At 41.0% G+C, this 27,538-nt stretch overlaps 2 protein-coding genes across 14 annotated transcripts in view; one reads left to right on the forward strand and one right to left on the reverse strand.

The window, feature by feature from the left end:
- Nucleotides 1–496: 496 nt before the first annotated feature.
- On the forward strand, nucleotides 497–6,472 carry LOC135496473 (enolase-like). The gene is made up of 11 exons (XM_064785812.1): nucleotides 497–576; nucleotides 840–935; nucleotides 1,245–1,340; nucleotides 1,568–1,690; nucleotides 1,950–2,017; nucleotides 2,686–2,974; nucleotides 3,126–3,274; nucleotides 3,576–3,715; nucleotides 4,013–4,129; nucleotides 4,242–4,350; nucleotides 4,688–6,472. Exons 2-11 carry the CDS (start codon nucleotides 845–847, stop codon nucleotides 4,811–4,813), a joined length of 1,308 nt encoding a protein of 435 aa, XP_064641882.1. The 5' UTR covers nucleotides 497–576; nucleotides 840–844; the 3' UTR covers nucleotides 4,814–6,472.
- Nucleotides 6,473–8,720: 2,248 nt separating this feature from the next.
- Nucleotides 8,721–27,538, reverse strand: part of LOC135496908 (rap1 GTPase-activating protein 1-like) — a 99,848-nt gene continuing 81,030 nt past the window's right edge. For 12 of the 13 annotated variants that reach the window (XM_064786479.1, XM_064786481.1, XM_064786484.1 and 9 more), the window contains 17 exons: nucleotides 26,933–27,016; nucleotides 26,397–26,420; nucleotides 20,102–20,182; nucleotides 19,196–19,240; nucleotides 17,429–17,629; nucleotides 17,167–17,270; nucleotides 16,689–16,821; nucleotides 16,277–16,461; nucleotides 15,946–16,081; nucleotides 15,489–15,710; nucleotides 14,918–15,004; nucleotides 14,315–14,578; nucleotides 13,624–13,820; nucleotides 13,366–13,507; nucleotides 13,153–13,255; nucleotides 12,665–12,750; nucleotides 8,721–12,493 (listed from right to left, as the gene is read on the reverse strand). In XM_064786479.1, the coding sequence (XP_064642549.1) occupies nucleotides 12,362–12,493; nucleotides 12,665–12,750; nucleotides 13,153–13,255; nucleotides 13,366–13,507; nucleotides 13,624–13,820; nucleotides 14,315–14,578; nucleotides 14,918–15,004; nucleotides 15,489–15,710; nucleotides 15,946–16,081; nucleotides 16,277–16,461; nucleotides 16,689–16,821; nucleotides 17,167–17,270; nucleotides 17,429–17,629; nucleotides 19,196–19,240; nucleotides 20,102–20,182; nucleotides 26,397–26,420; nucleotides 26,933–27,016 (2,226 nt within the window). In that variant the 3' untranslated portion in view covers nucleotides 8,721–12,361. The remainder of the gene's footprint in view (nucleotides 12,494–12,664; nucleotides 12,751–13,152; nucleotides 13,256–13,365; nucleotides 13,508–13,623; nucleotides 13,821–14,314; nucleotides 14,579–14,917; nucleotides 15,005–15,488; nucleotides 15,711–15,945; nucleotides 16,082–16,276; nucleotides 16,462–16,688; nucleotides 16,822–17,166; nucleotides 17,271–17,428; nucleotides 17,630–19,195; nucleotides 19,241–20,101; nucleotides 20,183–26,396; nucleotides 26,421–26,932; nucleotides 27,017–27,538) is intronic. The other variant, XM_064786480.1, reaches the window with a different exon arrangement.

Consider the following 27,538-nt stretch of genomic DNA (forward strand, 5'->3'; position numbering starts at 1 on the left):
TAATTTAAGGTAAAGATGAACCACTGGAAAGATTATTTAAATAAAAAAATGATGGCAACAATAAAATAAATAGATTTAAAGAAAAATAATGAAAATATTTCATGTTCGCTCAGAACCCATGCGGGAGGTGGACGGTAAACAGGATTAATAATTCCCATGGCCTAAAGCTCATGTTGTTGACCCTCGATTTAAAAAATAAATTTGCGTAGCGTAAGCAACTTTCTTTCACGGGAGAATGGCCACTGTTTTTTGCGTTTTTCTGTGATTGTCAGATTGCCAATTCAATAGAGTTAGGAGCCAATGCATGAATGCGACGCTTATGATTTATTTGAAGAAATAAAACGCCGGATTCAACATCCTGCAGAAAGAGGGGAATCAGGCGTTTCCAGTGATATACGACACAAATAGGTCACATTGGAAACGCTTTCGGGAAAAACTCCCTAACGAGACCTCTTTAGTGTACGAATTTTCCGCCAGGATAAGCTGAAAGCCTGAAATACCTAGGAACAAGGTTGCTTTCGCCCATTTGGCTTTCCCAGATTTCAAAGGTCGGCAAGTTTGTCCATCGAAAAGCAGGTAAGCATACAAATACTAAAGTGCAATTAGGTAAAGTGAGGTAATCTCTTTGATCTTTATATTTCGTGGGATGTGCACAGTTCAAAAGATTTATCTGACTCGCGCTGTGTTTAGAGACATCCGGCGTGGAATGTGGACAAATCCAAACCGGCTGGAGTTGATGGATGACCTTGAATTGAAAGTCATAACTGACAGGTCTCAGTTGGGTAGGCCTATCATTGAATTCATTGTGTGACTCTTTTGACATGTTTGATATCATTCAGGCAACATGGCTTCTAACATCACCAAGGTTCACGCCAGGCAGATTTACGACAGCCGAGGTAACCCGACTGTGGAGGTTGAGGTCACAACTGGAAATGGTAAGTCTTTTTTGCCCCCCCCCCCCCCCCCCGTCCTCCATCTCTGACTTGATTGGAGGCAAGTCAAGATAATAAGGAAAAGTGTCCCATCTGTTTTCCTTTGGAATCCACGCTATGCAAAGGCGAGCAAATATTTCCATGTCTTGGCCCTTGTTAGGTGAGTCATTCAGTCAAAATTGTGGAAAGAGACCCGGTCCCAAGTCAAATAGGCCTACATAGATTTTTGGTGAAAGAAATCCACTGTCGATATTGTACGAATTTGGCTTCTTTCTAAAGTGTTTTAAAATCAATTCAAAAATGTCGTTTTAGGTGTGTTCCGGGCAGCCGTCCCTAGCGGTGCCTCGACCGGTATCTATGAGGCTCTGGAACTCCGTGACAAGGAAAAGGGGGTCCATCATGGAAAAGGTAGGTCGGAAATTCCACTGCACCCACTCACAGATAGGATGGTTGAACCTCATTTTAATTTACAGGTTGTTGATTAACATTTTCATAGTTCAGTATCGTCGATAAAATTGTGGCTCTTATTTTAATGGCAGTGTGTCCATGCTGTGTGTCATGTATGTCTTGGTCAATTAAATTTGCCTGGCCTTTTTGCATGATAATGTATCATTTGCTCGTCCTGTTCCATACAGGTGTAAACCTGGCTGTCGCCAATGTCAACAACGTCCTCGGCCCAGCTGTCATTGGTTGTGACGTGATCAAGCAAACTGAACTGGACAATAAGATGTTGAAATTGGACGGCACAGACAACAAAGGTTAGTTTGGGGTCAGAATGACAAATCTCACTACTGGCCCGGATGATATCGACTTGGTAGGAGTATTATCAAGGATATTATTGAAAATCAACTATTTTTTTGTCATGAAGAACACATGCCCTAATTTTATCATGATTTGAGATGTAAATGTAAAATTGGGGTATTTGGGAGTCATGTTCGCTGATTACTGAAGTAAATATTCCTTGGTATTGTACTGTATTCAGCCTCAGGTATATTTATGCTTTCTTGATAATTGCAGCGAAATTTGGAGCCAATGCCATTCTTGGAATTTCCCTGGCCGCCTGCAAGGCTGGAGCAGCAGCAAAGGTTTGTATTCTTGACTTGTATTGTTGTATACAGTTTGATATGTAGCGGGTCAAATTTGGAGACAGCAACAGGACGACCAACCCATCTTGTCGGGCCTTAAATTTTGTAGAAATCTGAAAAATTATATTATATGAATACTGAAGTCATTGACTTTTTCCCTTCAATAAATAATCCATTTGGAAAACCGAAGGTCACTTAACAAAAATTATGCTGAAAAGTACTAAAAAGTTCAGGCAAAAATGCTGATAATGTCTTGCAATTTGTTCCTGATATCAGTTTTTATGCATGGCTTGCATTACTGCGATAGTCATGTTAATGTTACCCCCCCCCCCCCTGATACTGGTACTACATGTAGTAGTTATAGTCAGTACACACTTTCACTGTATTGAAACAATCTCTGAAGGTAGGCCCTAGCGATGCTATGCGCTAGGGCCTGTAGTGATGTATTCACCTAATTGTCTGAATTCCATGCTAAACTTAGCAGGTACCGTTACCTTGAAGATATTTGATACCTTGTCTGTAGCCAACAACAGCTGGCAGTCTGTGAAAACATTGTTGAGAAGGAAAAATGACCTTGATTCATAGACTTGTTTTTTGGTGGGGAAATGTAGTGCATCTACCTCTCTAATGTGGACAGCATTTGGACTGACACATTTCTCTTGCTCCAGGGTGTACCTTTGTACCGTCACATCGCCGACTTGGCCGGCAATCCAAAGGTCATCCTCCCGGTCCCAGCATTCAACGTTGTAAACGGCGGGAGCCATGCCGGGAACAAACTTGCCATGCAGGAATTCATGATCTTGCCAACGGGAGCATCCTCGTTCAAGGAGGCCATGCGCATGGGTACCGAAGTCTATCATCATCTGAAGGCTGTGATCAAGAGCAAGTACGGTCAGGATGCCTGCAATGTTGGGGACGAGGGTGGATTTGCGCCCAACATCCAGGACAACAAAGAAGGTGATTGTACCCATTGCTGACTAAATTTGATTCCCAGTCCAATGATAGATCATTGGCAATACCATTGACTTTTTACAGTCAGATGACCTGCATCCTTAACTTGACGAAAATCCGTTTGTCCTTATATAATTTATGGGTCATTTGCTTTCAGGTCTTGAATTGATAAAAGTTGCCATTGAGAAAGCTGGTTATACTGGTAAAATCAAGATTGGAATGGATGTTGCAGCCTCTGAGTTCTGCAAGCCAGGGCCCAAGTACGATCTTGATTTCAAGAACCCCAACTCTAATCAAGCTGATTGGGTAAGGCACTGTCCTACATGTACATCTTATCTTAGTATTGAATGTGAAACTGTTCCAGATGGAACAAGAATGAAGAAGATAAAACAAAAGTTTTATCACATTTGCCTTAAGGCGGCCATTACGCGGTCTCTCCAAATCTGTATCACAGATCTCTCTTACAGCTGGCTTGTCCAATCCCACTCACAGCCCCAGATCACTTCTAGAATGTAATGGGAGAGACCTCGAGTTGACTTTCAACTCTTTTTCTTTTAAATTTTCTCAGTATGGCAAAATGACCCAAAAAGAATTCTCTCTTTTCCAGTTGAGCTCTGATGAGCTTGGAAAACTTTACCATGAATTCATCAATGGCTACCCCGTGGTATCGATTGAGGATGCTTTCGACCAGGATGACTGGTCAGCGTGGTCCAAGCTCACTGGTGAAACTGATATTCAGATTGTAGGGTATGTAATTCATATAAATAATGTAAACAGTGGAACTCAATGAAATGTTTTTAAAGGACAGAATCGCTGCTTGCTCCAAGAATGAATGATAGGGGATCTCTGCTCAGCCGCTTTTAAAGCCCAAAATTAACAATTGAAAGGCCTTTAGGAACATTCTTTTCAGGCAAGCCTGTAAGAAATTGACTTTCATGCAGGCCTGTAGGAACTTGCCTTTCGGGCAGGTATGTGGGAACTTTCCTTTCGGGCAGGCCTGTAGTGTGTTTCAAATAAAATATAAGTAATATTTTGTTATTGTAGAGATGATTTGACGGTAACAAACCCAACACGAATCCAAACAGCTATTGAGAAGAAGGCGTGTAACTGCTTGCTGCTGAAGGTCAACCAGATTGGATCAGTTACCGAATCAATTCGGGCGTAAGTTTATAGTAGCGTGATATTGCTCAATTTGATGACTTAGTTTGCAAATGTCTGTTGAAACTTTGTTGGGATATGTTGGAGCGATGATTAATATGTTGCAACTTTTCAGCTGCAAGTTGTCCCAGCAGAGCGGATGGGGCGTGATGGTGTCGCACAGAAGTGGAGAGACTGAAGATACATTCATTGCTGACCTGGTAGTTGGCCTCTGCACAGGACAGGTATGTTTAGGACATTCAACTCTGTCAATGCGTGCCTTGTGATGCTGTTTCTTGGCTTTCTCGGGGTTGGCCCGAGCCTGGGCCGGTTCCCCTGTAGGACCTGCTGTTGGTCTCCACAGGGCAAGTAAGTTTCGGAATCAAATATTTTGAGCTGTTAGACTCTCTGCAAATGGGCAGGTAGCTGCAATCTGGATGAAGCCCTTGGACAGGGAACAGGGTTGGCATTTTCAAGACCAATTGATGCTGGAGTGCTCCATCGCAAAGTTCCAGGGACTCCACAACGTTACTTCTCAGTTTCATGAACAATTTTCTTTAACCCTTTGAATTCCGTTTACAGATCAAGACCGGTGCTCCATGCCGATCGGAACGTACTGCCAAGTACAATCAGATTCTTCGCATAGAGGAGGAACTAGGAGCCCAGGCGGTTTACGCCGGAGAGAATTTCAGAAAACCATCGGCCTAATCAATTACTTATCAATAAAACTAGACTGTTGTGAGTGGTATAGAATTCATTTCGCCATGAACAATTATGCTTATTAGGTTTGATTAGTGCCATGGAATTAGTTAATTATTGCTTGGCCCCTTTCTTGTTGGCTATTTATGTTCAGCGGTAAGTCATATTTTTGGATAGAATTTATTGCAGGTTACATGTATGTGCTGCGACACAAACCCAGTTTTGTTGAAAGCATTTGTAAAAAGTAAATGAGGTCGACAAATATGTGCTTGCAAGGGACATAAAAAAACTGATGTATGATCATTTAGGAAGCTGCATTCAGCCTCCAAAATCAAATAGAAACAGCCAATATGTTTACAGCTTATAGTGAATTCCGTATACATGGTATAGCAAAGCTGTTCTGTAAGACACTTTATGACCTGTACTCTTGTGTGATCTGAATTCGACGACTTTAAAATCAAAAAAATTCTTCTTAAAACTGTTTGTGTCGGACCGAATTCGCTTTATAAAAGAAACTTTTTGATGTGTTCAGGCTCTTGGTTTCACAGCTGTATTTATTCTGTTGTTGTAAAAACTAATGAAATAAACTGTATCTCTTGGAAATCCTCTCAGTTGATCAAAACATTTCTTGTGTGATACATTTGAAAGTTCTTTAGGAGATCTTTGCAATGACTTTTGCACTTGATATGTCTAGTTGTGAGAATTTTCCATAACGTTTCATCTCTTTCCTTCAAGTGTACTTAAATTGTACAAAATTTGTATATTGACAATGAAGATATGTTGAATATTTGGTATATTGTGTTCTAGACATCACTGGTATCGGAAACTTTAATAAGTTTTTGCTAATACATGTTAATCTGTACATTTGGAAATATATTCATCTACATGTAGTTCTTAACTTTGTGCTGTACACCATTGATAGCTCATAAGGAGCTTTTCACACACAATCGAATTTGCTTCGTCTTGAAATTACAAGAATTCTAAAGAAAAGGTTGTCCCATCTCTAGTATTATGTCAGCAATAAAATTGGCTTTCCTTACTCTCAGCAGGTAGAATTTGAGACATCCAGGCAACTCGGGTTGCAGAGGGGTGTAACTCTGTCCTCGGGTGTAACTCTGTCCTCGAGAGTTACATGTACATGTATATAAAACAGTTAAATGATAGCAGTGCATCCTTACTTCTAGTTTTAGGTCCTAGCAACAAGAGTAAAGCATTTGGCATTTCCTACCAAATCATTTCAGTCGTAGCTTTGGGTCCTGGTAGTATTCTAGAATGAATATTGTTTAGTGATTATTCTAGTTCATCATTCAACAAGCGGGTGCTCGGCCATGTTGGCAGATTGTTCCTGGAATAAAATATTGTAAGTCATCTCAATTCTCATGTACACAGACCTGCCAACGAGTACCCCTTTGGAGTAGTAATACTTTATAAAAATAATACTCCTTGTCTACTTGAAATGGAAAATGCATCAGGAGGATGCTTTGGATGTTGGTAGAAGTCACTACAATCCTCCGAAATTAGGAGAATGTGGCTGAAAATATTCCAAATTACAGTTGGGGTATTTTTGAGTTGGCAGGTCTGTGGTTGTGACTGATAATATTGACAGTTCTAAATGTAAATGGTATGAAAATACAGTGCTAGATGTTAATAAAGATGTGCTAAAACAGATATGCTTTTTTCGGGTATTTTTCCAAATGTATGAAGACAAGTTTGATATCAAACTAAAGGTATTGGTTGTCTCAGAAAACACTACAAAGATGGAGCTAAAATGTTGGCCATATAAACTGTGGTACCTTGTCGAGTTTTTGTATGATAGCGCCACCCGGAAGGTGTTTGGTGAGAATCCAGTACCAACAGCGAGGTATCAATTTCTACTCGTCCAACTAATCTTTGGCAGCAGTTTCATTTGCATAACTGGTGTGAGAGAGATAGGTTGTGACTATGTCTTCATACCTGGCCTTTGAGGTTCTAAATGTACTTTTCTGAGATGTCCTATGTGTAGTAAGGGAGAATTCAACAGCGTGTCCAACTAATGTTCCAGACAGAGAAAGGTTGTGACGATGTCCTCATGTTGTCCAGTCCTTGTCTTTATGATCAACGGACAGATTGTTTTCTGAGACATCCGGTATAGGACAAGGAAAACTTGAAACAGTTTGGCCAACTGGTGCATCGGATATTGTTACTATGTCATCATGTACAGTCCTTCGGGCTTCACAGATCCTTTTCTATGATCTATCCAGGACCACAGTATTCTCTTCAGCACTCCATTGAGAGGCCTTGATCCACCCTTAGTGAATTTACCCCAATTCTTTTTGTCAGGAACTATGTCGGAAGACAACGTTCAGGCCGGAGACGGCGGGGGCTAGCGACGGGCAGTAAGGGATGCTTCAGCAGTAGAAATCCTACGCAGTTGGAATTCTTTTCTACCTCCCAGTAGGAGCCCCTCGTTCCTTCAAGTGCCTACAATTGGACCACCCACGGCCACTTTACCTTCTCAAAGTGCTAGCTCCAGCGCAGACCGCCACGAGAATGCCGTGCCAGGACAGGCAGTAAACCAACCGACGCATCAGCTTGTCGGAGAGAGACACCAATGATGTCTCGGACAGGTCACTTGCCATACGAAATATGTAAAACTCCAGGGAACTCTGTCCGATCTTACACATCCAGAGTCTCTATTTGAAGGTGCAAACTGTCCCCAACACCATTGTCGTTCAGTGCCATTAGTAGACCTAATCCTGTCTGTCTTCATGTCTTCACGCTCTAGGCGATCGCACTGGTATCTTCTGGCAAATAGACAACCGAGCAGACGAATCAAACGGTGTTAAAGTTCCATTTGTAATACTGGGTCAGTATTTTAACAGTATACTACTACATCCGAGCAACTTTTAAAGCGGCATATCATGCAATAAAACAGAATATAACAGATTCATAGGGGCCTACTCAATCCCAGAATGCACATTAGTAGAGCCAACGGGACACTCAAAAACCTTGGAAAAGCCGGGGATGAAGTCGGTTTAACGGCCTCCAGACCTATGACCAAAGCAAGGGGAATTGGGGAAACGGTCGCCCAAATCAAAATCGAGGAGGACGATGTGGAGACGGTTGACAAATTCAAGCACTTAGGCTCGCATGTCACAACAGACAATCGAGTGGGCGCAGAAATCTGATTCAGGATAGGAAGCCGAGCTTCTCAGTGCAGCCTTTGGGCAGCTTCGGAGAATATGGAAGAGCAACACCAGCATCCGGACGAAGGTTCGCATCTACAACTCGGTAGTAATCTCATCCCTACTGTATGGATCTGAGACAAGGGCAACCACTCGGATGACTAGACGCCTTCGACTCCCGAGGGTACAATGTTGATTATTAGTTTGGCTCAGACTGTGGGAATATTTTTTTTTTATAGGAATTTTCATCGTTTTGGAGAACACATGTAATTAACTTTTATGGCGATATGAACCCCATCTGGGCTGATTGTCTCTACTATACTATCTGTCAAGAAATGCTGTATTGCATGACACAACATCCTCCTCCTTAGAACCAGGACATTCTTCCTCCATTTGCTACTGTGCTCCAAAGATGTGAAAAAGTACAGCAAGGGACAATTCAACAGTCCCTGCGGGTCCAGCTGGTCAGAGAAAGGAAGGTTGTGACTATGTCTCCAGTTCAAGCCCAGTTTTGCAAGGACCTTTCAAATTCTTTTCTGAAACATCCTATGTAGGGCAAGGGAGACTACAACAAGCCCTCATGTCCAACTGGTCCAATCTTTGGTTGACAGACGGGCAAAAGACAGTTCATGGTTCAATGAGTTGTTTACACAGCAGTCTTTATTTGCTTCCAATTAACGGGACATATCTTGGCAAGGGCAACAGACATGCAATGCACTAGCGAATTACAAAAGAAAGTTAACAATATGCTTAGTGGAATAGAAAGTTTATTTTGGACTAGTCTTTCCTGCAGATCCTCTGTTTAACTGAACATACTGGAAATATCTGCCGCAGCACTGATTCAAAGTCCTCAAAGGACGATCGCCATCCGAACCTTTGACTACATATTGACCCAACCTTAATTACAACGCAGAGTGCACATACCAATTAATATGCACGAATGACAGTCACCCAATAACAATGAAATTATCCTGATCACTTAAAATAAATATAGCACCAGTGGATTTATCTCTCAAGAAAAAATACTCAGGGCCCAATTTCAAATACAATGTGTATGATACAATCCTAAATTGAGATATAGGCAATTTTGACAAGTTTTATTGGGGAAATTGTCTAATTTCAGCCTAAATTGACTGACCAAAAAGACTATACAATCATTTCATTTTTATCTCTATTTTCACGTGCTAATAACTGCGCCATCAACTTGAAAAGCAGCCACTAATGATTTGTTGTACTTTCAAAACTATAGAGACATATATAAAGATACACAAGACAGGCTTCATCCAGGCCTATAACCACATAACACGCAGTTTTGAAAAAAATATATATTTGCACAGAGAGAACGTTGGATTGAACTGTACAATGACATATCTTACAGACAAACATGTTTTCCTCAGGACAACACATTATTACTACCCAGACCCATGCAGGATTCCGTTGGCCTAAACTGGTACTGTGAGGACAACCTCACAAATAGAAGCCCGGGGTAAGATCACTTTAAATGATGGTGAACTCTGACTCACCTTCATTTAAAGTGATCTTGTGATGGCGAGTTCACTCGGACTGTCATCATGATATCAACATTTTCTACGACCTCTCCCACCAAAAACTAGGTAGACTGGAAAAGCTGGCTTGCCACAAAATATAAACTTGACATGAATGTGTATCCATAACATTAGCAAACCCAAAAGCTTTTACAAACATTTGCTATGTACAAATGGCACATTTTAAATGCATTTACTCTGGTTATTGAGTTGAATGTCTTGCACATAGAGAATAATGACTATCTGATATACATTTCTTTTAGCGACCTGATTTTGGGAACCAAAAACCCTTACTTTCTGTTGCTCCAATCATGTAAAGGAATTTTTCTTTATTTTCCTCTCTGTGACGTCTGCTTCCTCGGTATGAAAGTAAATATTGATATTAAATACCATACAATAGAAGCACATCTCATTAATAATCATTAATGACTAGATCTTTACATAATGGTCAAAACTTTCTTTTTATATATAAAATATATATATACATGCATGTAGCACCGAGCAATAATCCTTCATCCAAAGCACTTCTTCAAGGGTCACTGTTTAGCATCAACGAGTGTTTTAGTTGAAGTTAGGGTCAGTAGAATCTAGAATTATTCACTTCGACCTTTTACATAATTTACTTGTAATCGATTCGAAACCAGAACGAACTGGTCCCGATTGATGTCCAACTTATAAACTATACCACTGCACAAGTTTTAATGCTGTGACGAGAAATAAAACGATCGATCATCTGCGAGTGAAATTGTGCAATGCTTGGATTAATCTTTATGGCAGGATAAAGAGTTAATGCTCCTCCATACATGTAAATGAACACAACTTTAGTGAAGACAAACATGTACATGATCAAAGCACAGGCAAAGTTTATATCAACATATTGCAGATCAACCCTTCAAGAGTTCAAAATTCATCTCAAAATATTTTTCCCTCGACCAAAAATCTTGAGTTTAGCAAAAACCAAATTCCAAAATTTTTACGAAACTTGACTAATGCACCAGGTGGAGTTACTAGGTTACTACTTCAGTCTATAGTGCATATACAGTCCAAGTCAGAATGGACATATCCTTCCTAACCTGCTTTCACGTCAATTACGTGCAAAGTACGTGCCAATGATGCGAATTAAGGGTTGTCGATTGTAATTTGGATTGTAGAGGGAGATTGAAGTTGTTTTTTGCCTAATAGGGGCCAAATTTCCAATTGACACATGCGAATTAATTAAAGTAAAGAAAAAGATTTGTGTTTATCTGTTCATCCAAATTTAGCTCTTGAAGGGTTAACGAAGCAGCACCGGTACTAGGAGGCTGACGGGGTATATGTGGTTCACATCACAGCACTGTTCACATGTTTATAACGACAAGCCTTATTACAAAATGATTCAGTGACGAAATTAACTACTGGTACTATTTGAGTTGAAATTCCTAGGAGGACAAAAGGCTCCACAGGTCGAGGGGTCAATAATCTCCTTGATAGCCGACTCTTGACATGAAAACAAGAGCCTTGCCCCCCCAAAAAAACGTTTTGATGGAACATCCAAGTGTTAATGAATGGCACAGAACAGAATGATACCAACTGAGTGTTAATACAATGTTCTCCTGACAACCAGCCTATGATATTTTTCCTTCAACACCACTAAAGAAGTATTGCGTGTATTCAAAAAATGAACGTCTACAGAACGTAAGCCTGATGTAAAATAGGGTTCCAGCTTCTACTCTTTTTAGGAAATGTTTACTGTGAAAGGACATTGTATCATTTTGTAACATAACTTCATTTAATGATTAATGGTCTTCACGACTGTTCATATGTTCATAATCACGTTCACGGTTAAAGCTTGACTAGTCGTCCACTAGCTGTTCAGCTTATAACAAAGACCGATATCACATTTTCAAATTACATTCACTGCCCATGTAAACATGCTGACAGGCCTTTGGGTATACAGCTCACATATGGTCACATATTTACAGTTCACATAGATAATTATCACAAGTTTGGGTCACTTTGGTTGAATTCAAAGGAATAATGCATGCCGTTTAATTCTTCTAGATGGCACCACTCTTTCTTGTTCACAACCTCATCTTAATTGTGTCACTATTCATCTACATTCATATACAGCTTCAGCCCCTGTTATGTAGTCATGTTCACGTAACAGCTCAATGCTTGTGACATATAGTCACTGTTCACATCAGCAGTTCTAACCTGTTTACATGTGTATATAACAGCTCCACGGGCCATGTGACTATTTCCTGTTAACATAACAGCTTCTGCTTTTACCTAGTCTCTATACTCATACTGACATAGTCACTGTTCATGCATACCCAACCCAACAACGTAGTCACTGTTTACAGCTCCAACCCTCATGACTTAGTCACTCTTCACTAACAGCTCTTGTCCACGTGACACAGCAGATTTGCCTGTTCACTTTAACAGCTCAAGCCCAAACTTTAGCCAGTAGTCACTCTTCTCATTATAACAGCTCATGCCCTTATTGTTACACATCAGCCGATCCTGTTCTGTGTCACTGCTCAGGTAACACTCACTGCTTTCAAATCCCTGTACAAAACCACTGTTCACACCAACTGTCCACATCTCAGCTATACTGGGTAGTGGCTGATGTCATTGCGGATCATCATGTCAAACTTTGGCACACACGTGATGTCACTGTCCACGTAACAGTCGCAGCTTTCAAATTCCCTAGTTGAACGATAGCACTCTTCATACCAACTGTCCACTGTCCACATCTCAGCTATACTGAGTGGCTGATATTGTCATAACTGATCACATCAAACTTTGGCACACACGTGATGTCACTGTTCACGTGACACTCCCTGTACAAGTCAATGTTCACGTGTCAGCTATACTGAGTACTCCGGTGTAATTTCAATCATAGCAATCCGCAATCGCTGAATTTCTCGCGAGGAATTTTGTAATTCTCCCACAAGTTTTACCTCTCGATCTTTAAGTCGCTTGATGTCTTTTTGACTTGCCTGAAAAGGGTAAATAAACAAGATCAGTATTAAACTTAGAAGATTTTCGCAAGTTACTCGGACTCCTTTTGCTTTTATAAGGTCTTTTAAATAGCTGCTGCAAGTCGCTGAAATTTTGGCACCAAACACACCCTTGTCACAAAAATTACAAGTCAAAATCCTTACACTTACCAAATTCTGTTTTAATAATTCGAGTTTTTCACTTTTGAGTTTGTTGATTTCCAACTTATATGTGTCCAGCTGCCGTGATGTTGCTTCTGAAAAGTAAGGATGAAACTTGTGCGCTTGGATCTTAGGATCTTAGGGAAACACGATAGTTGAAGTGACACATCAACAGTAGTGATAGGCTGCAATAAGTGAAAACCTTTTGTTGTCCATGCTTGCTTTATATATGATCTTTTGCTTTGTCATGCCGCCTTAGCATTGATATGGTGCTTGAAATCAGTCCATTAGGAGGCCCATCAGTATCTCTAGATCCGAATGCATGCATCAGCTGAATACTAGCGCATTTCGGTATGCCATGGGAAAGCCATTTTTGCAAGGAACTATCGAGGGACCCAGAATTCAGGAACACCAGATGACTTGGAACCTGGGCAGTTGGCACGAATTGCCCGGAGTTCAGGAATATTCTGAAGGTAATCCTTAAAGTAGTAACTGACCTTCTTGGTCTGTCATGAGTATACACCCGACATCTTCACTAAAGCTATTGGAGAGTGAGATCAACTTATTCGTGCTGGGCGTCTCAGCCGAAGACATGCTTTCCTGGAAAATGAATTAAAATCAAATTTTCAATCAGATTCACACAAAGATTTATAAGTTTCCTCAATGTTTTAGGGCAGAATTTGTGCTCTTGGTCAAAGGACTTTACTCACCATGCCCGTGTCTGAATCTTCATTGTGTTCTTGAGTATTCTGATTGACATAAACTTCGACGCCACAGTCGTCCAGGCTGTTAAAACTGCTACTCCGCGAGTTGGAAGGTGAGCTCTGATTGGCTGAGCCTTGTTGGCATATTCTGGAGAGAAAAAAGACAATTTATAGTGCCATGGTGTTCATTTATTGTACAACACAACTAAATCTATGCCACATAGAATGTGGGCAGACAGAAAGATATCAGACCTTTTCCCCTACCTTTTCTTGCCATTGGTGCTATCTGGACTAGACTCGGGACTAGGTGGTGGACTATTCACCGTCTTATACGATGACGAGTGAGTGATACTCCCTGAGCTCTGGCTATCTGCAAGCATCTTTCGTTCAGCTGCCTCTTTTTTCTCTGAACTAGTCGTATGTTGTTTCAACATGTGTTTCCCTCGGTGATGCTTTTTAACCTAAAAATAAGAGGAACAATCATTTGAAAATCTGAGGTAATCTAGGAGCAACCTGCATAGCCTGCTAGTCACTACTTCAATCCAATCCAAGTCACAGTTGACATCCATGACATTCTTCCTGCTTCGCATTAGTGACCTGCAACCTACGTGCGAGTTGTGCAACCTACGTGCGAGTTGTGCAACCTACGTGCGTGTTGTGCATGCTTATCTCTCCATGTTTCACGTGCATTACTGGATGTCAATTGTGATTTGGACTGTATAACAACTGACTGATTAGAGGAATGAAGACCAACTTCAAATTCAGATTAAATTTTTTGAACCTTTTGATAAAAATACATCGACCAATTTCGCAGACATTGCTTTAAGGAATTTTCTGCAAGGAGGAATTTTCTGCATTGGACAACTGGCTTCCAATGCAGAAAATTCCATTTATTTTTATTGTTTGCAGAGTCTGGAGTAAGGGCATGGAAACCTTTTTGGAAATAGGTACTGACCGGTGTTGGTGTACGTTCGTCCTCTCCTAGCGTCGGAAGAGGGTTGATTGGAGAAATCATGCCATTAGTCCTCTTGGGTGTGGCGCCCCCTTGATCAAATGTCTGTCCCCGGCTCCGACTTCCTAACGACCGTTTCAATAAGTCCATGAAGCCGCTACTTTCAGGTTTTAAATCCAACGATGATGGCGATATCCCAAACATCTGTAGGTTTTTCCTCTGCAGATCTTCGTGTAAGGTTTCTAACAGCGCAGCCCGCGTTCGTCCCTGTATTAGAAGTAACATTTTATGAGATTTGATATCATTGATGGAGGATGACACCCAATGGTGTCTCAAGAACCTAAACTATGGTAACTAAACCCCATTTCACGAAAAACTGTCCCTCGGATTTTCGGAGATGCAGCAGTTTTTTATGTCATAATACATGTAATAGGCAGCTAGAAAGAGGCTCCTTCCTGATAGAGGTTTGTGAAGTAAGCGACTGACTTTTTAAACCCTCGAGGACTAGACTTGGTGAAAGGACCAACTTTGCAATAAAAAGCCTCCAAACAATCATAAAAACTCCAACAAGTTGAACAAATATTGTAGACTTAGTACGTGACTTGCCCCGAGTTTTGAGAATCGTTCCGACTTGTAACATGCGTTCTCAGCATTTATGGCTTTGGTGAGCAGGAACTCTCTGAAATCAGCACCCTGAAAATTTGATCGAAAATATACTCAAAAAATAACAACAAGTACTCATATCGTATCGGAAACAGATGATGAATCAAATTGATTTTAAACATATAATACGAACTGGTCTGTCTCACATCTAGGTGCACCTAAGGCATACACACCATCATTATAAAACCTTTTCGCCCCCCAATTGTCACTATAGCGACGATTCATATCCAATGTTTATTTCCAGTCCTCATGTTGCCTGGAGAAGATGCTAGACGTCTACACAGTGCATCGATTCCCAATGTTCCCAATTTCTTTCTTAATTTCGTTGAATTTGGGATATTTAAGCTCTCACAGATATTTAAGCCGTCATATCTTGTAAATGCAAACACATTTCAAGCAACCTTTATAGTTGGATAAGAGCAGAAATGGCCATGGGAGTCAAGATGCACTTGCGTGTATGGGTGTCTAATGATGCACTGGGTTATCTTATACAGCTTTCTAAATAGTTACACACCTTTTTGAATAAAGCAGGATTGGGCAACGTCGGCCCGAAGAATGGCACGTCGTCTCTGGCGGCCACTGCCACCTTGTACATGGTGCAACCCGATGGGAATGTGACAGGTTGCACGATGATGTAGGTGTGGAGGAAATGCGAGGCAATCACGTCTGGCACAAAGGGGGTGTTCTCTTCTTGGAAAACTATGGCGATTATGTCGTTACCGATATGTCTCTTCCGCTGAAAAATCAATGAGATCAGATATTTTTTGAACCTACGCTACAGCAGGGTTTTCATGTAGACAGTCCTTGCCATTACAGCTAAAAAACTGCAAACAGTTACCTACTGGATTTCTAGTCAAGTTTCATGGTTGATTGATGATTTATATTCTCAGATGCTTGGAAAATGTGACACTTCAATTTTCAAATTCCTACTCTGTAGGCTACTCGGTTTAATCCTCGAATCATTCACCTACCTGTAGCTGTTGTGGGTCCCCATCAGTGAACGGTAATAGCGTTGAGACGTGGAACATGATTTCCCGCTCTTTGAAAACTGTATAGACTGACTCGGCACCTGTTTGTCCATGCTGTGTGTCCAGTCCACCACGGAACCTGTAAAGGTTTGAAAGATATTTCATATAAAGGGGAATAGCATCTTAAGATCTAAAGATTATCATCTGAAATGATTTAAAAATCGAGGTCATTGCCATTGTCTGTATCACAAACCCTATTTGTCCCCGAGGAAATCAGGCAACAACTATTTTGGGATTGTTAGTAGTTCCCCTGAATCTTTTTACTAAAACTTACCCTTTGAAATCTTTGAGTGAGACCCTATCTCCCAAAAGGTCCAGGAACTCTTCCATTGAGTCACTATGGCCGACGTTGGCAAAGATGTCCTCCTCTCGCGTCTGCTGGAACTTTTGATAAATGATTCCAAACTTGAATGTGTTAATCAACACGTGTTCGTCGTATTTCACGACAATGTCAGAGCCCTGGAGAAGATAAAGAATTCAAATTCATAGCTGTCATTTCAAAGTTTAAATGTCATTTCAAACATTTTTAATGTGGATGGACTTAATAATAAGAATATGGATAAACTGAGAGAATTTCATTCTTGACCAGTAGAGTATACAGTTGGGGCAACTGCCCATGGTCACCCAAAGACCGCCAATTTGACCCCCCCCCCTGCAGCTTCTGCCTATAGTCACGATCAACATACCTTTGAAAAGAGCACCGGGTGAAATTTCTCAGTCATGACGTCATCACAGATCAATTTAGCCATTCGCCCCGGGGTCGGTAAATCTCCAAGGCTACTTGATTTCACGATCTCGTGAATCGTGCGCGCTTTAGTTCTGCAATGTAGGAAGCGAAGAGAATTTATTTATCGTGTGGCTCTAGTAGAACACTCAGAAAATAAATCGGAATTCTAACCAAGAATTTATCAAGACCTTCAAGAATTTAATGTGATTATTTGAGGTTCTAACTATTTATTGTGCAGTAGCAGGGAAGGACATTTGGTAATCCCATGAAGTGACAATGCCAATCGTGGAGAAAGCTTCTTTTTTTTCCTCCACAGACAAGATAACAACCAATGAAAATATTGTAAACCACTGGTATATGGTGATGTCCCCCGACAGCCCCGAGGCCCTGGTCCTAAATTTCATGTAAAAGATACGACTTTTCTCTGCTGTGCTTACCTTAGTATTATCCTAATATGGTCTTGTGATGATATCGTCTCATATTTCACCGACATCACCAACGGACCCAGAGTTTCATCCATACCATAGAAGTTAAAATGCTCCTGGAAAATCAATGACATATTAATGTTATCATTATCATTGATGAGATCTACTTAGGTACTACGACTTTTACAAACGGTGAAGACACAGGTAACTGATAATCCTTAAGCATCCGGTTGCCAACTAGCAGTCGATAAAAAGGCAAGAAAATCATCCTTACCTTTCCCAGGAAGTATCGTCGGTAACATTTGGCAGTTTCGTCTATTTCAAGTTTAGCTTTTTGAGCACTATTGTCATTACCGGCGGCCGCGACGGGATTACCCTCATCGTCCGTCTCACATACGTGATCAGCACCATCTAACCAGTAACCACCACCAGGGGGCACTGCTACCATGGGATAAGGTCCCTCTTTTTTCAAAATCTGAAAGGAACAGGAAAACATAAGTACATGTAATGACTACAAATATCCTCCTTGTGGTATCGTTTTGGCTGGAAACATGATGTAGATGAATGCTAACAAAAACTTTACAGAAAGAGACCAGGATAAAACGAAGCAACGAAGAAAAAAATTTTGATGGCAAACAGAACCAGAAATATTCAGAGCCTGGGGGAGTCTTTCAACAAATTCATCTTCGATGACACTTTTAGCACAAGCCGCTGTGAATCTGATTAGGTGCCTCAGGAAATGTTCAAGCAATTTTTTCCCCATCAAAACTGTTGATGTTGGTGATTAAGAAATCATCGCAAGGACAGAGTTTGGTAGAAATTGATTAGTATAACCATCATTACAAGTATTTCTATTTTGCTGTTGTTCCTACATGCATAACATGTATCAAGAATCGATAAAGATCAGTGTTTATTAGCTCTTACTTCTCTTTAGGGGAGATGGTATCAGTCTCTTCTGACTCATATCATAGAGAGGCAGTCACTGACTGACCACAACTTTGAAATGGTATGAACCAGACAAAATATGAATCACAGTGGCACTGTAGATAATGATATGGTAATAAGGGATGGAAAATATTGGTGTCAATCATGATATCCCTTTTTTGGCTGTACCGGTAAGACCATTCCGCCATCAGTAATGGTAGTAGATGCAAGAAAACAAGGTCCTCAATGATCTTGATCATAAGGGCTGAACAAACTTGTCTCGAAATCCATTCGTTTCGTTTCTTCACAAAGTCAGGGTCTGCCACACCAGATCCCAGGCCTCTTTCACTCAAATTCAGCTGTCAGGATTTCACTGGCCACTAAATGCAATCTTGCGCTTGGATAGACTCGCATTCCAACAATCTATCTTCATTTCTATTGATCAGAAAGAATTGCCTCTGGGAGCAAAACAGCTGGCTCTGATGGTGGACACATTTGGTAGGACAATCACAAAATAAGAAAGAGGCGAGCAACAAAGATTTTTGGAGGAGTAGGAGAGCAACTAAGATATTGAGAGAAGTAGGATCGAGAGCAACTAAGATTTCTTCGAAAATTCCCCATCTTCATGTAGCGTTTATTTTGATCTTGAGAAAAATACTGCATGGCTTTTTGATGCCTGAATCATCTTAGACAGAAATGTAGCGATTGTCATGTTTTATGTACAGCTGTGGCAGCGTAATGCAAGTCGAAATCGACTAATCATTAGAAATAAATAATTCAAAAGCACGCCACATTGCTAGGGGCTTATCGGTCTGGAATGTTCCAATATGTCAGCCGCAACACATCCTCTATTCTGCAACCGTAAGTGTCAAATATGAGACGGAGCTCGAAAGCAGCTGTTAAAGATTATTTGTCCTTTGATATCACAAAGACAGGATTTTAGGTTGCCACCGGACACCGACAGAAGGCTGAAAATGCCACAGGTGTTTTCTGCAATAAACTCGTATTTCAAACACTAGGATAGACCTTCTGGGTCGATATCGAAAAACTTGGTAGATCAGGATAGAATAATGAGTATTTTCGTGCTTCTCTGCGATGATTGAAATAATGATCTTACCTCTTCAGCTAAGTTTAATTCAGGTTTTTTGGCAGTGGCCTTGGCCTGGAATGAAAGATGTAAATCTTAATATCATGGCAGATGTAAATCTTATGATATCAAAGCACATGCAAATCTACCCTGTTCTTTAAAAATTTGAATTGAATTTGAAAATTTCAAAAGGCATAACTATGTACATGTACTGAATGAGTTTCATTATTGCCGTTGTGTAATAAACAAATAGAGTATAAATGAAATTTCATGCACCCAGCCCAGGTCTTGAGAAAATTTCATTGTTATTGAGAACTACTGTACATGTAAAAGAGTTATATAAGGAAACAAACTAATACTAACATGACCCGTCACCAGTCCCACTTAGATAACACTGAAACAGGCAAAGACTTGACTTCCATCCTGCGTGATGGCATTCCCTCTACATTAAATCATAATATCAGCTGATGATGGAATGTTGAGGGCCCCCGAAAATCCGCAAACTGGCACGGAATTTGTCCAAAACATAAACAGAATTTGGTGTTTTCAGATTTAAAGAGTGGATTTTGAGGGGTCTTTTGGGGCATTAATCACGGATTTGGCAAAATAAAGAAATTGAAAGAGGATGTTCAAAATCGGGAATCGGGATTTTTTTTTGGGGGGGGGGGGGGCCCCATCAAGCATGTTAATTAGAAACTTGATGGAGTTTAATGAGCTGGCCAAAGGAATGGCAACTAGATTGTAGACATTTGCTGATAAAGGGGGCTGAAAAGGGAGAACACACCAGCAAACCTCGGTTAGATTAAGTTATCCGTTGAAATCAAAATATGCCACCACTGCTAGTCAATTTGAGTTTTCTAGTTTTTCTAGCTTTTGCTAAAATGAGAACCTTAAATTGCTCATAGTCCCCCTTTTAAATCTGGTGATAAAACATACCTTAGGACTTGGCATTTCACATCGTTGGTCCTCGAGTCTACGACCTTGGAATTTCGCCAGGGCATCAAGGAAGTCTGCCCCCTGAAAAAGTAGATATGGATATGCGTGAGAGAATTGATGGGGGGATGGAGGAGGGCTCGGTGGTCGTTGGTAAGAAAGAATGATTTATCATGCAAAGGAGAGGCAGGGCCATATTTGTCCTCAGGGGGGAGGGGGGGGGGGGCAAAACTGTGCCCTAGATGTCCAAAAAGTGTATTTTTCATGCAGATTTTAGCACATTTTCTCCGCCAGAGATCCTACAGCCCCCCCCCCCCCCCCCCCCCCAAGCTAAATTCGGCCCGACAGGTTGGCAGACCTAGTAAATATCATCAAGGCCATCAGAAATCTACATTCTCTGAAACCAAAAAGTTAAAGAAATACTTGCTCGACGAGGTACATGCTTTTTCCTGCCAGTAGACTCCCTTATCACCACTTCGGACTGATCCTGGGTATCCTGACCAGGGGAGAGGGTCTGGCCTCTCTTCAATGAGAATCTCTTGGAATTCCTCCGGAATATACTAGGGGACCACTTCGCCTCACTCCTCACCCCTGGGGACAACCCGTCGGGCCCCTGCTTCGGGGACTTCCTCGACGATCTCCTCACGACCGGAGAACCCTTCTTTCCAGGAGTATCCATGACCACAACACAAAATACTTGTGAACAGAAAGCCCTGCACGCGATGACTAGGCCTGTCTGTATGATTTGAAACTTAAGTTCTAACGAACAGGAAACTGCTGATCATGATCTTGCTGTAGGCCTAATAGTACTTAACTCAGGAAATGACACTCAGATATCAGTGACAGCAATGAGTGACAATGAAGTCATACAGTGAGAATCCTGCTTAGGGTTAATTGAGTTTGTTAGACTGACAGACAATCTTTGAACATCTCTATCAACCCTTTTGCTGCCAACTGCTACTCAGGTCGAACAAGGCTTGCCAATGACTCCGACCTCATTTGACAAATGGAGAAATGACGAAAACACATTGTTGGCTTGGTATTAACTGCTAATTTTGATAGATGGCGTGGTAGAACATGATGGACTTTGCACATGGTCCATATATATAACTTAACCTGGGCCTGTGAGTCCATCTTCATTCGAAGGAAACAATGTTTTCTTCTAGACATTACCCAGTCTAGCTCACAAATCTCTCTCACAAATCGGCTCACAAATCAATGACGAAAACTGATAACCCGATCGCACACAGATTAATTGCAGTTCAGATCAGTTATTATTACCACAAATCAGATCATATTCACAGCTTTGGTATATCAACAGACACGCTGGGTTAGCGAGTGCACAGCAATCTACTAATTAGTCAATTAGTTCATTACATTAGGAGGTCAATGGATCCAGCTGTCTTAGGACAATGCATTTGTGATTGCCAAGCTGTGTTCTGGGGAGTAAACATGGCTGTCTGCCCGAGACTCAATTCATTAAGTTCAGTTAGCAGGGATGTAGCTAGCTGGGGGGCAAATTGGGGGCAAATGCCCCCAGACGTCACCAAAAATGTAATTTTGGTCGAAAAATTTCAAAAGGTGCCATTTTGCAACCCTTAGACCAAACAGCTTGCTACGCCCCTGCAAGCCAGAAGAAAGCTTACCATCAACTTCCTGAAAAAGGTTCTGTATCTGCTAAATTCCGCCATTTCTAATTGAATTTCAAAAGTATCCGTGAAAATTTGAAGAACTGATATCAACAGTTCGGTGGAAAGTTTGTGGTAGAGATCATCACAGGTTCTAATCCAGTTTAAAATCAATTTCCTGATGCTTCTGTACAGTAGAACATATCTACCAAAAGAACAGCCTTGTGCCTTTAAAGAGGTGTCCAGATTACAGAGGTGGAATTGAATGACTACTGCAATATTCATGCAGAGCTTTTTATTACAATGTACTAGTATTTGATCCAAGCATCACAATTTACACTACCCACTAAAGTATAAGTCAATATGTTGAAGAGGTTGAACAGTTTGCAAGTATTCAAGATTTTGACTGTTTTTGAAGATGTATTATGATGCTTCAAAATCTGTCAGAAAAACAGTTTACCATGAAACAGGAGAAGAACAAACATGAAGAGAAAAATCCACCCGCCAACTCCAACAGATCATTCCAAGCTTCAGTACATGTCTAGTGAAAAACACTGCCCCCCCCTAATGGATGTCATCAACCCATTAACTTATTGAATGACAGGGAAACACGAGCACACAAATGAGGAGATTTTGGGGTGAGAAACGGCTGTGACAGCAGAGTGCAGTTATGGTTTCACGTTGCACAACCAAGTTTGACGATATTGAAATCTTTTATGGATATTGAGTTTAGAGCCAACCCTCAACAAGAATGTCAAGATTACCAGCTACATGAAGGCTGCACTGGATGCTGCTGCAAGGAAATCAGGCTAGCTTCAGGAGGAATACTGTTAAATGTTAATTTTGGGGGGGGTGCTTTTTTAGCTGATTTTACGAACGACTGAGAGGCCTTTCTGTGAAAGGACAATTTTTGAGATTCTGAAAAAGCTGGATCGGGTGCATGTTTATGTTCAGCTGAATAATCTTAGCTAAGGCCTAGAGTCGGGAGCCAGGATTCCAGATAATCATGATCAGGCCACTCACAGAAGAGGTCAGAAATCAATTGATCACTTCAATTCAATATGGCCTCTGTGGACACCCCTCAATGTAGAAACAATTGTTGATCGTCCCAATACATCATCACTTGTATGCCACCAGTTGTCAATGCCTGATGATAAGAAAAACACGTGTAAAATTTGGTAATGTTCACAACAAATGCTGATATGTACATTGTAACATCATCCCTGTCTGAGAAATCTCCTCCAACACATGAAAAATCACAATTCCACAGGTAGATTGCTGAAAGTTTTCCCATCCAGATGAATCCGCGAAAAATTCGTAAAATTCAAGTAGCCACTGAAGATACCTCCTGTTGTTTAAATGATACAAGGATGACTATCGTCCACGATGCTGCACAAGTAAGCCATCAAATCGTGGGACACTACATTAACGGAGACAATCTAAGCCCACCAAAGCCCCAAATCAATTGCCGCCGCCAAACCTGACATCAGCTGTCCAATCATGAGCGTGATATTAATCAGAATATATCTAAACTGTGCTTATAAAAGACGGGTCTGGAACATGTATGTCAGCAAGCAGAAGAATATGCGACAGACTTTTTTTCCCAAAGTTGATATCTTCTCCAAATTGCATATTGAAGAAAACAGCGTGGGATGGCAACGGGACGATCAATGTCGCCTGGGGAAATATTGCCTACTCCATTCATTTTGTACAGATATTATCAGTAAAACAGTATATATTTTTGAGTAGTGATTATAGCTCAGTGGCTGTTCCTAATGTTAATACTTGGTAGCAGTGCTAGCAAGATCAGAAGGAATTGTCAGAATGCTGGGCTCATGATGAGGAGGTTGTGAAATAACTTTCTGGATCACTTCTGGATATGTCCTGGGAAATAACACTTCCCTGTTCAGTGCTTACTGATGGCATCTTAGTCTGAAATGGTGAATTTAAAGTGAAGTAGTTTGCTATTAACAAAATATGGCCCAATTTCCTCAAGGACCACTTACAAAACCATAACATGCAATCCATCGCTTCATCACTGGGCTGCTCTCCACAAAATAATGAAAATCATTATCCAATTCCGGGGATATCCGGGACAATCTCAATAGACCCTACTGACATGCAACCTACAAATTCATCTTTGCAAAAAATGCTACAACACGATTGAATGGATTTCCTCCCAAGCATCGACCACAGAATGTCATTATACTTGAGCCTGTAATGGGGAATAAACTTTTTCGAGACGTCGTGCAGGACTACTCAAAAATGACTATCAGGATACAAGATAGAGGAAAAATGATACCCATAAAGCAGTTTTTAGCCACATTCATTTCTCAGCAGGAGTGACTATTTTGGCCCACGAAATACAAAATTATGTGCGTAAGTCACCTCACTCATTCTTATCCGAGAGAACTGCTTGCTTTTCTTTTTGTTTGGCCGTGACATCAAATGCCTACAACCATAGACCACAAATCTTTGGAGCCTCAAAGCGACCATGTTGCAGTGAAGCCATCGTTTATTACACACTGCCACATCTATCAGCGATACTGACCAGCCAAGCCAATCTGACCATGACATGCTCAGACCAGAAAAAATCAGGATAGGATTGGCAGATACCACAAAAGCTACTCTCAGATTGACAGAGAATTAGGCCAATTTTTTCACGTTGCTGGGAATGGTGACAATAAATGCTGCCTTTTCGTCAAGACAATTTTTGGGTCAATCCAAAGATAAGCTGCCAAAATCATATTTTTATCTGCATCTTTTATGAACAGATATCTGATCATCTTCAGCCTTTATTACCATCGATATCTGCCAATTTGCAGATTTTCCTACCACCGGCTCTTCATCTGCCGATGTTACTTCCACAATCCGTTCATCTGCCACTTTTGCCATCATCATCTGTTTATCTGTAGCTTTTACTGACCAACAACAGTGTATCTAACGCTGTTGCTGACTAACATATGTTCTTCTGCAGGTTTAGCAACAAACATCTGTTCATCTGCAGCTGTTACCAAGTAACATTCAGAATTTACTGATCAAAATCTGTGCATCTCAGGCTATTTCTAACCAACATCCCTGCTATAAAAGTCAGTGGGCACTATAAAGAGTCCCTTAAATCCACGAAAGTGTGCCAGAGACAGGGTATCTGCACGACTGGGAGATGAGAATTGGCCGCTACTCTGACCGATCACGTACACAGTTAATTGCTTATAGCAGGACATAAGGCGAGGCCTGATGGAGAATAATACGGACTCGTGATTAGATGATCAGGTCGCCTTGGGGTGGGCGACCATTTCTCTTCCTTTATCATATTCAGCGTTGCCATAAAGATGTCAAGATGTTGGCAAAAGGCCTTTGGTCTTTTCTTTAAGCAACAGACCATAGTGCTGAACAATCACGTCCCAACTTACCAATTGGGAGAGACCTGACAAGCAAGAATAGGACTGGCAAACAGATGGCTGGATTGCAGAGTGGTATCGCAGATTCTCTCGCAGATTACCCGAAGTGAAAACCCTGACCAGGGATGAAAACCACTTAATTGTGAGTTCATGGCAGGTAAACCATCTTTGAATAGCCAGTAGAGAGCTTGAGATATACGTCTAATTGAGAAATCACAAATCAAACCTCAAAATCAAATTTCAAATTTTAAATGAACTTTTAGCCTTGAAATACGAACACCCATGCAGCTATAATACTTGAATGGTCAATTAGTCTCTGGACCTAAAACTATCCCAAACATCTTTGACATCAGTTTGTAGGCAGGCCACCATAATACAGCAGTGAGAAGTAGCCCGTGGCTTTTGCAGCAATCTCTACTATCCCAAACATCTTTGACATCAGTTTGTAGGCAGGCCACCATAATACAGCAGTGAGAAGTAGCCCGTGGCTTTTGCAGCAATCTCTACTATCCCAAACATCTTTGACATCAGTTTGTAGGCAGGCCACCATAATACAGCAGTGAGAAGTAGCCCGTGGCTTTTGCAGCAATCTCTACTATCCCAAACATCTTTGACATCAGTTTGTAGGCAGGCCACCATAATACAGCAGTGAGAAGTTGCCCGTGGCTTTTGCAGCAATCTCTACTATCCCAAACATCTTTGACATCAGTTTGTAGGCAGGCCACCATAATACAGCAGTGAGAAGTAGCCTGTGGCTTTTGCAGCAATCTCTATGGATATCATTGCACCTAATCTTGCCATTATTGAGGGTATTTACTCCTCTATCCTCCATACCACAAATCTACCAATCTTAACGACTTAGTAGGTCAGCAGGAACTTTTAAGAGGTATTTGTCGGGTTGTCATGGTGACGTGATTGGTTGTGATCGTAGCCATTTTGAGTAATGGTCGTTGTAATGATTTCCTTACCAGGTCATGTATAAGTGGCTCATCAAGAAAGGCCTTAACCCTTTCCTTGAGAAAAATACACTTCATGCTGATCATTACGCATGCTTATGATCGTGAGTTTTAGGATCGAAATACACCATCTTTTTGGGACTCGATGGCAGAACTCTTCAGGACAGGCAACTTTGATGGTGAAAATTGGACTTGACTGTCTAAGTTTGCATCTCACAGATTCTCTAAATGAAGAAGAAGAAGAGCAGGAACTCTTGATATGAGACTCGATTTCCCAACATGCTGAGGATCAGGCATGCATCCCTGAACTTACCGAACTCGCCGGCACTGGAGGATCCTAGGAAAGGAAAAAGTTGTTCTTGTTCAATAAAATTAGGAAAAAAACATGCTTCTGGCATGTTCAAAGATGTTCTTCAAGCATGCATGCTGCAGGTGTACAGAGCAAAAAAGCACTGCCAGTTTGTTTTATGGATTGCACACAGTCGTACAATTAATTAACATCAACTAATTTTTGGCAGGCACTCACAGAATCCAGATAGTCCCATGAGATGAATGTGCTCGGAATGAGCCTTTTTTAAAAATCAAGAAAATTTTAACAATTGGCAAACGTTGAAACAAAATACCCAGATTTTTTATTGAATGATAACTGCAGCAAAATCTGGTATGTGCATGTGTCAAGAAAATGTTGTTCAAACTTCTGTCAATCGTGGCTAATAGAGTACTCCGCTATAAGGCAAGCTAGCTCGATAACATGGATGAGTTGGGAGGCCTGCCTGAATACGCACATATCAAATTGGGGAAATGATTCCCAAGGTGAAGGCGAATCCAACACTGATAAATTGCTTTTACCTGGAAGAACACTTTCATGTCACACCTCTGGTCATCAAGACGTGAGCTCTGGATCTTCTCCAGCATCTCAAAGAGATCACCGTGCTGCAAAATACAAAGGTCACGCTTAAGAAAATAGTTAAAGACAGGAAATGCTGTAGACTGAGGGGGATTGCATTGGACAATAAAACCAAAATATGCTAAGCGGAAGCCCTTTGGCAATAGAAGAAGAAGATTGTAGTGCTTAAAGGGAGCAAGGTATGTCTGGTATAAGTTACACAAGGTCACGGATAGACGTCACTACGATCTCTCAGTAGAAAGGCACCAATCATGCTCAAAGGGTATATTTTCATCACTCGATGTCAAACCGATCTCAGATCCCAAACTGTGCATTAGTCACCTGAAGACCATCAATTCTACCCCCAGGCTCCTGCCTACAGTCCCCCTTTGAAAGTATCAAAGGGCCACATGGGTATAAGCCTTTGGAATACATATAAAAGCTTTTAATTGACATTGTCTTGCTGACGTGGGTGGTTAAAAGATACAAACTTTCTCAACAACGATCAGAGACACAAACAAACCAATATATATATACAACAAAGTAATCTTGATGTGAAACAATACCAA

The sequence above is a fragment of the Lineus longissimus genome, chromosome 12 (genome assembly GCF_910592395.1).
Source record: "Lineus longissimus chromosome 12, tnLinLong1.2, whole genome shotgun sequence".
In the NCBI taxonomy this organism is placed as follows: Eukaryota; Metazoa; Nemertea; class Pilidiophora; order Heteronemertea; family Lineidae; genus Lineus; species Lineus longissimus.

Coding starts and splice junctions, on each gene's coding strand:
- LOC135496473 (XM_064785812.1), top strand. CDS start 845: ATGGCTTCTAACATCACCAAGGTTCACGCCAGGCAGATTTACGACAGC. Junction 3,275..3,575: donor ACTCTAATCAAGCTGATTGG/GTAAGGCACTGT, acceptor TCTCTTTTCCAG/TTGAGCTCTGATGAGCTTGG. Junction 3,716..4,012: donor ACTGATATTCAGATTGTAGG/GTATGTAATTCA, acceptor TTGTTATTGTAG/AGATGATTTGACGGTAACAA.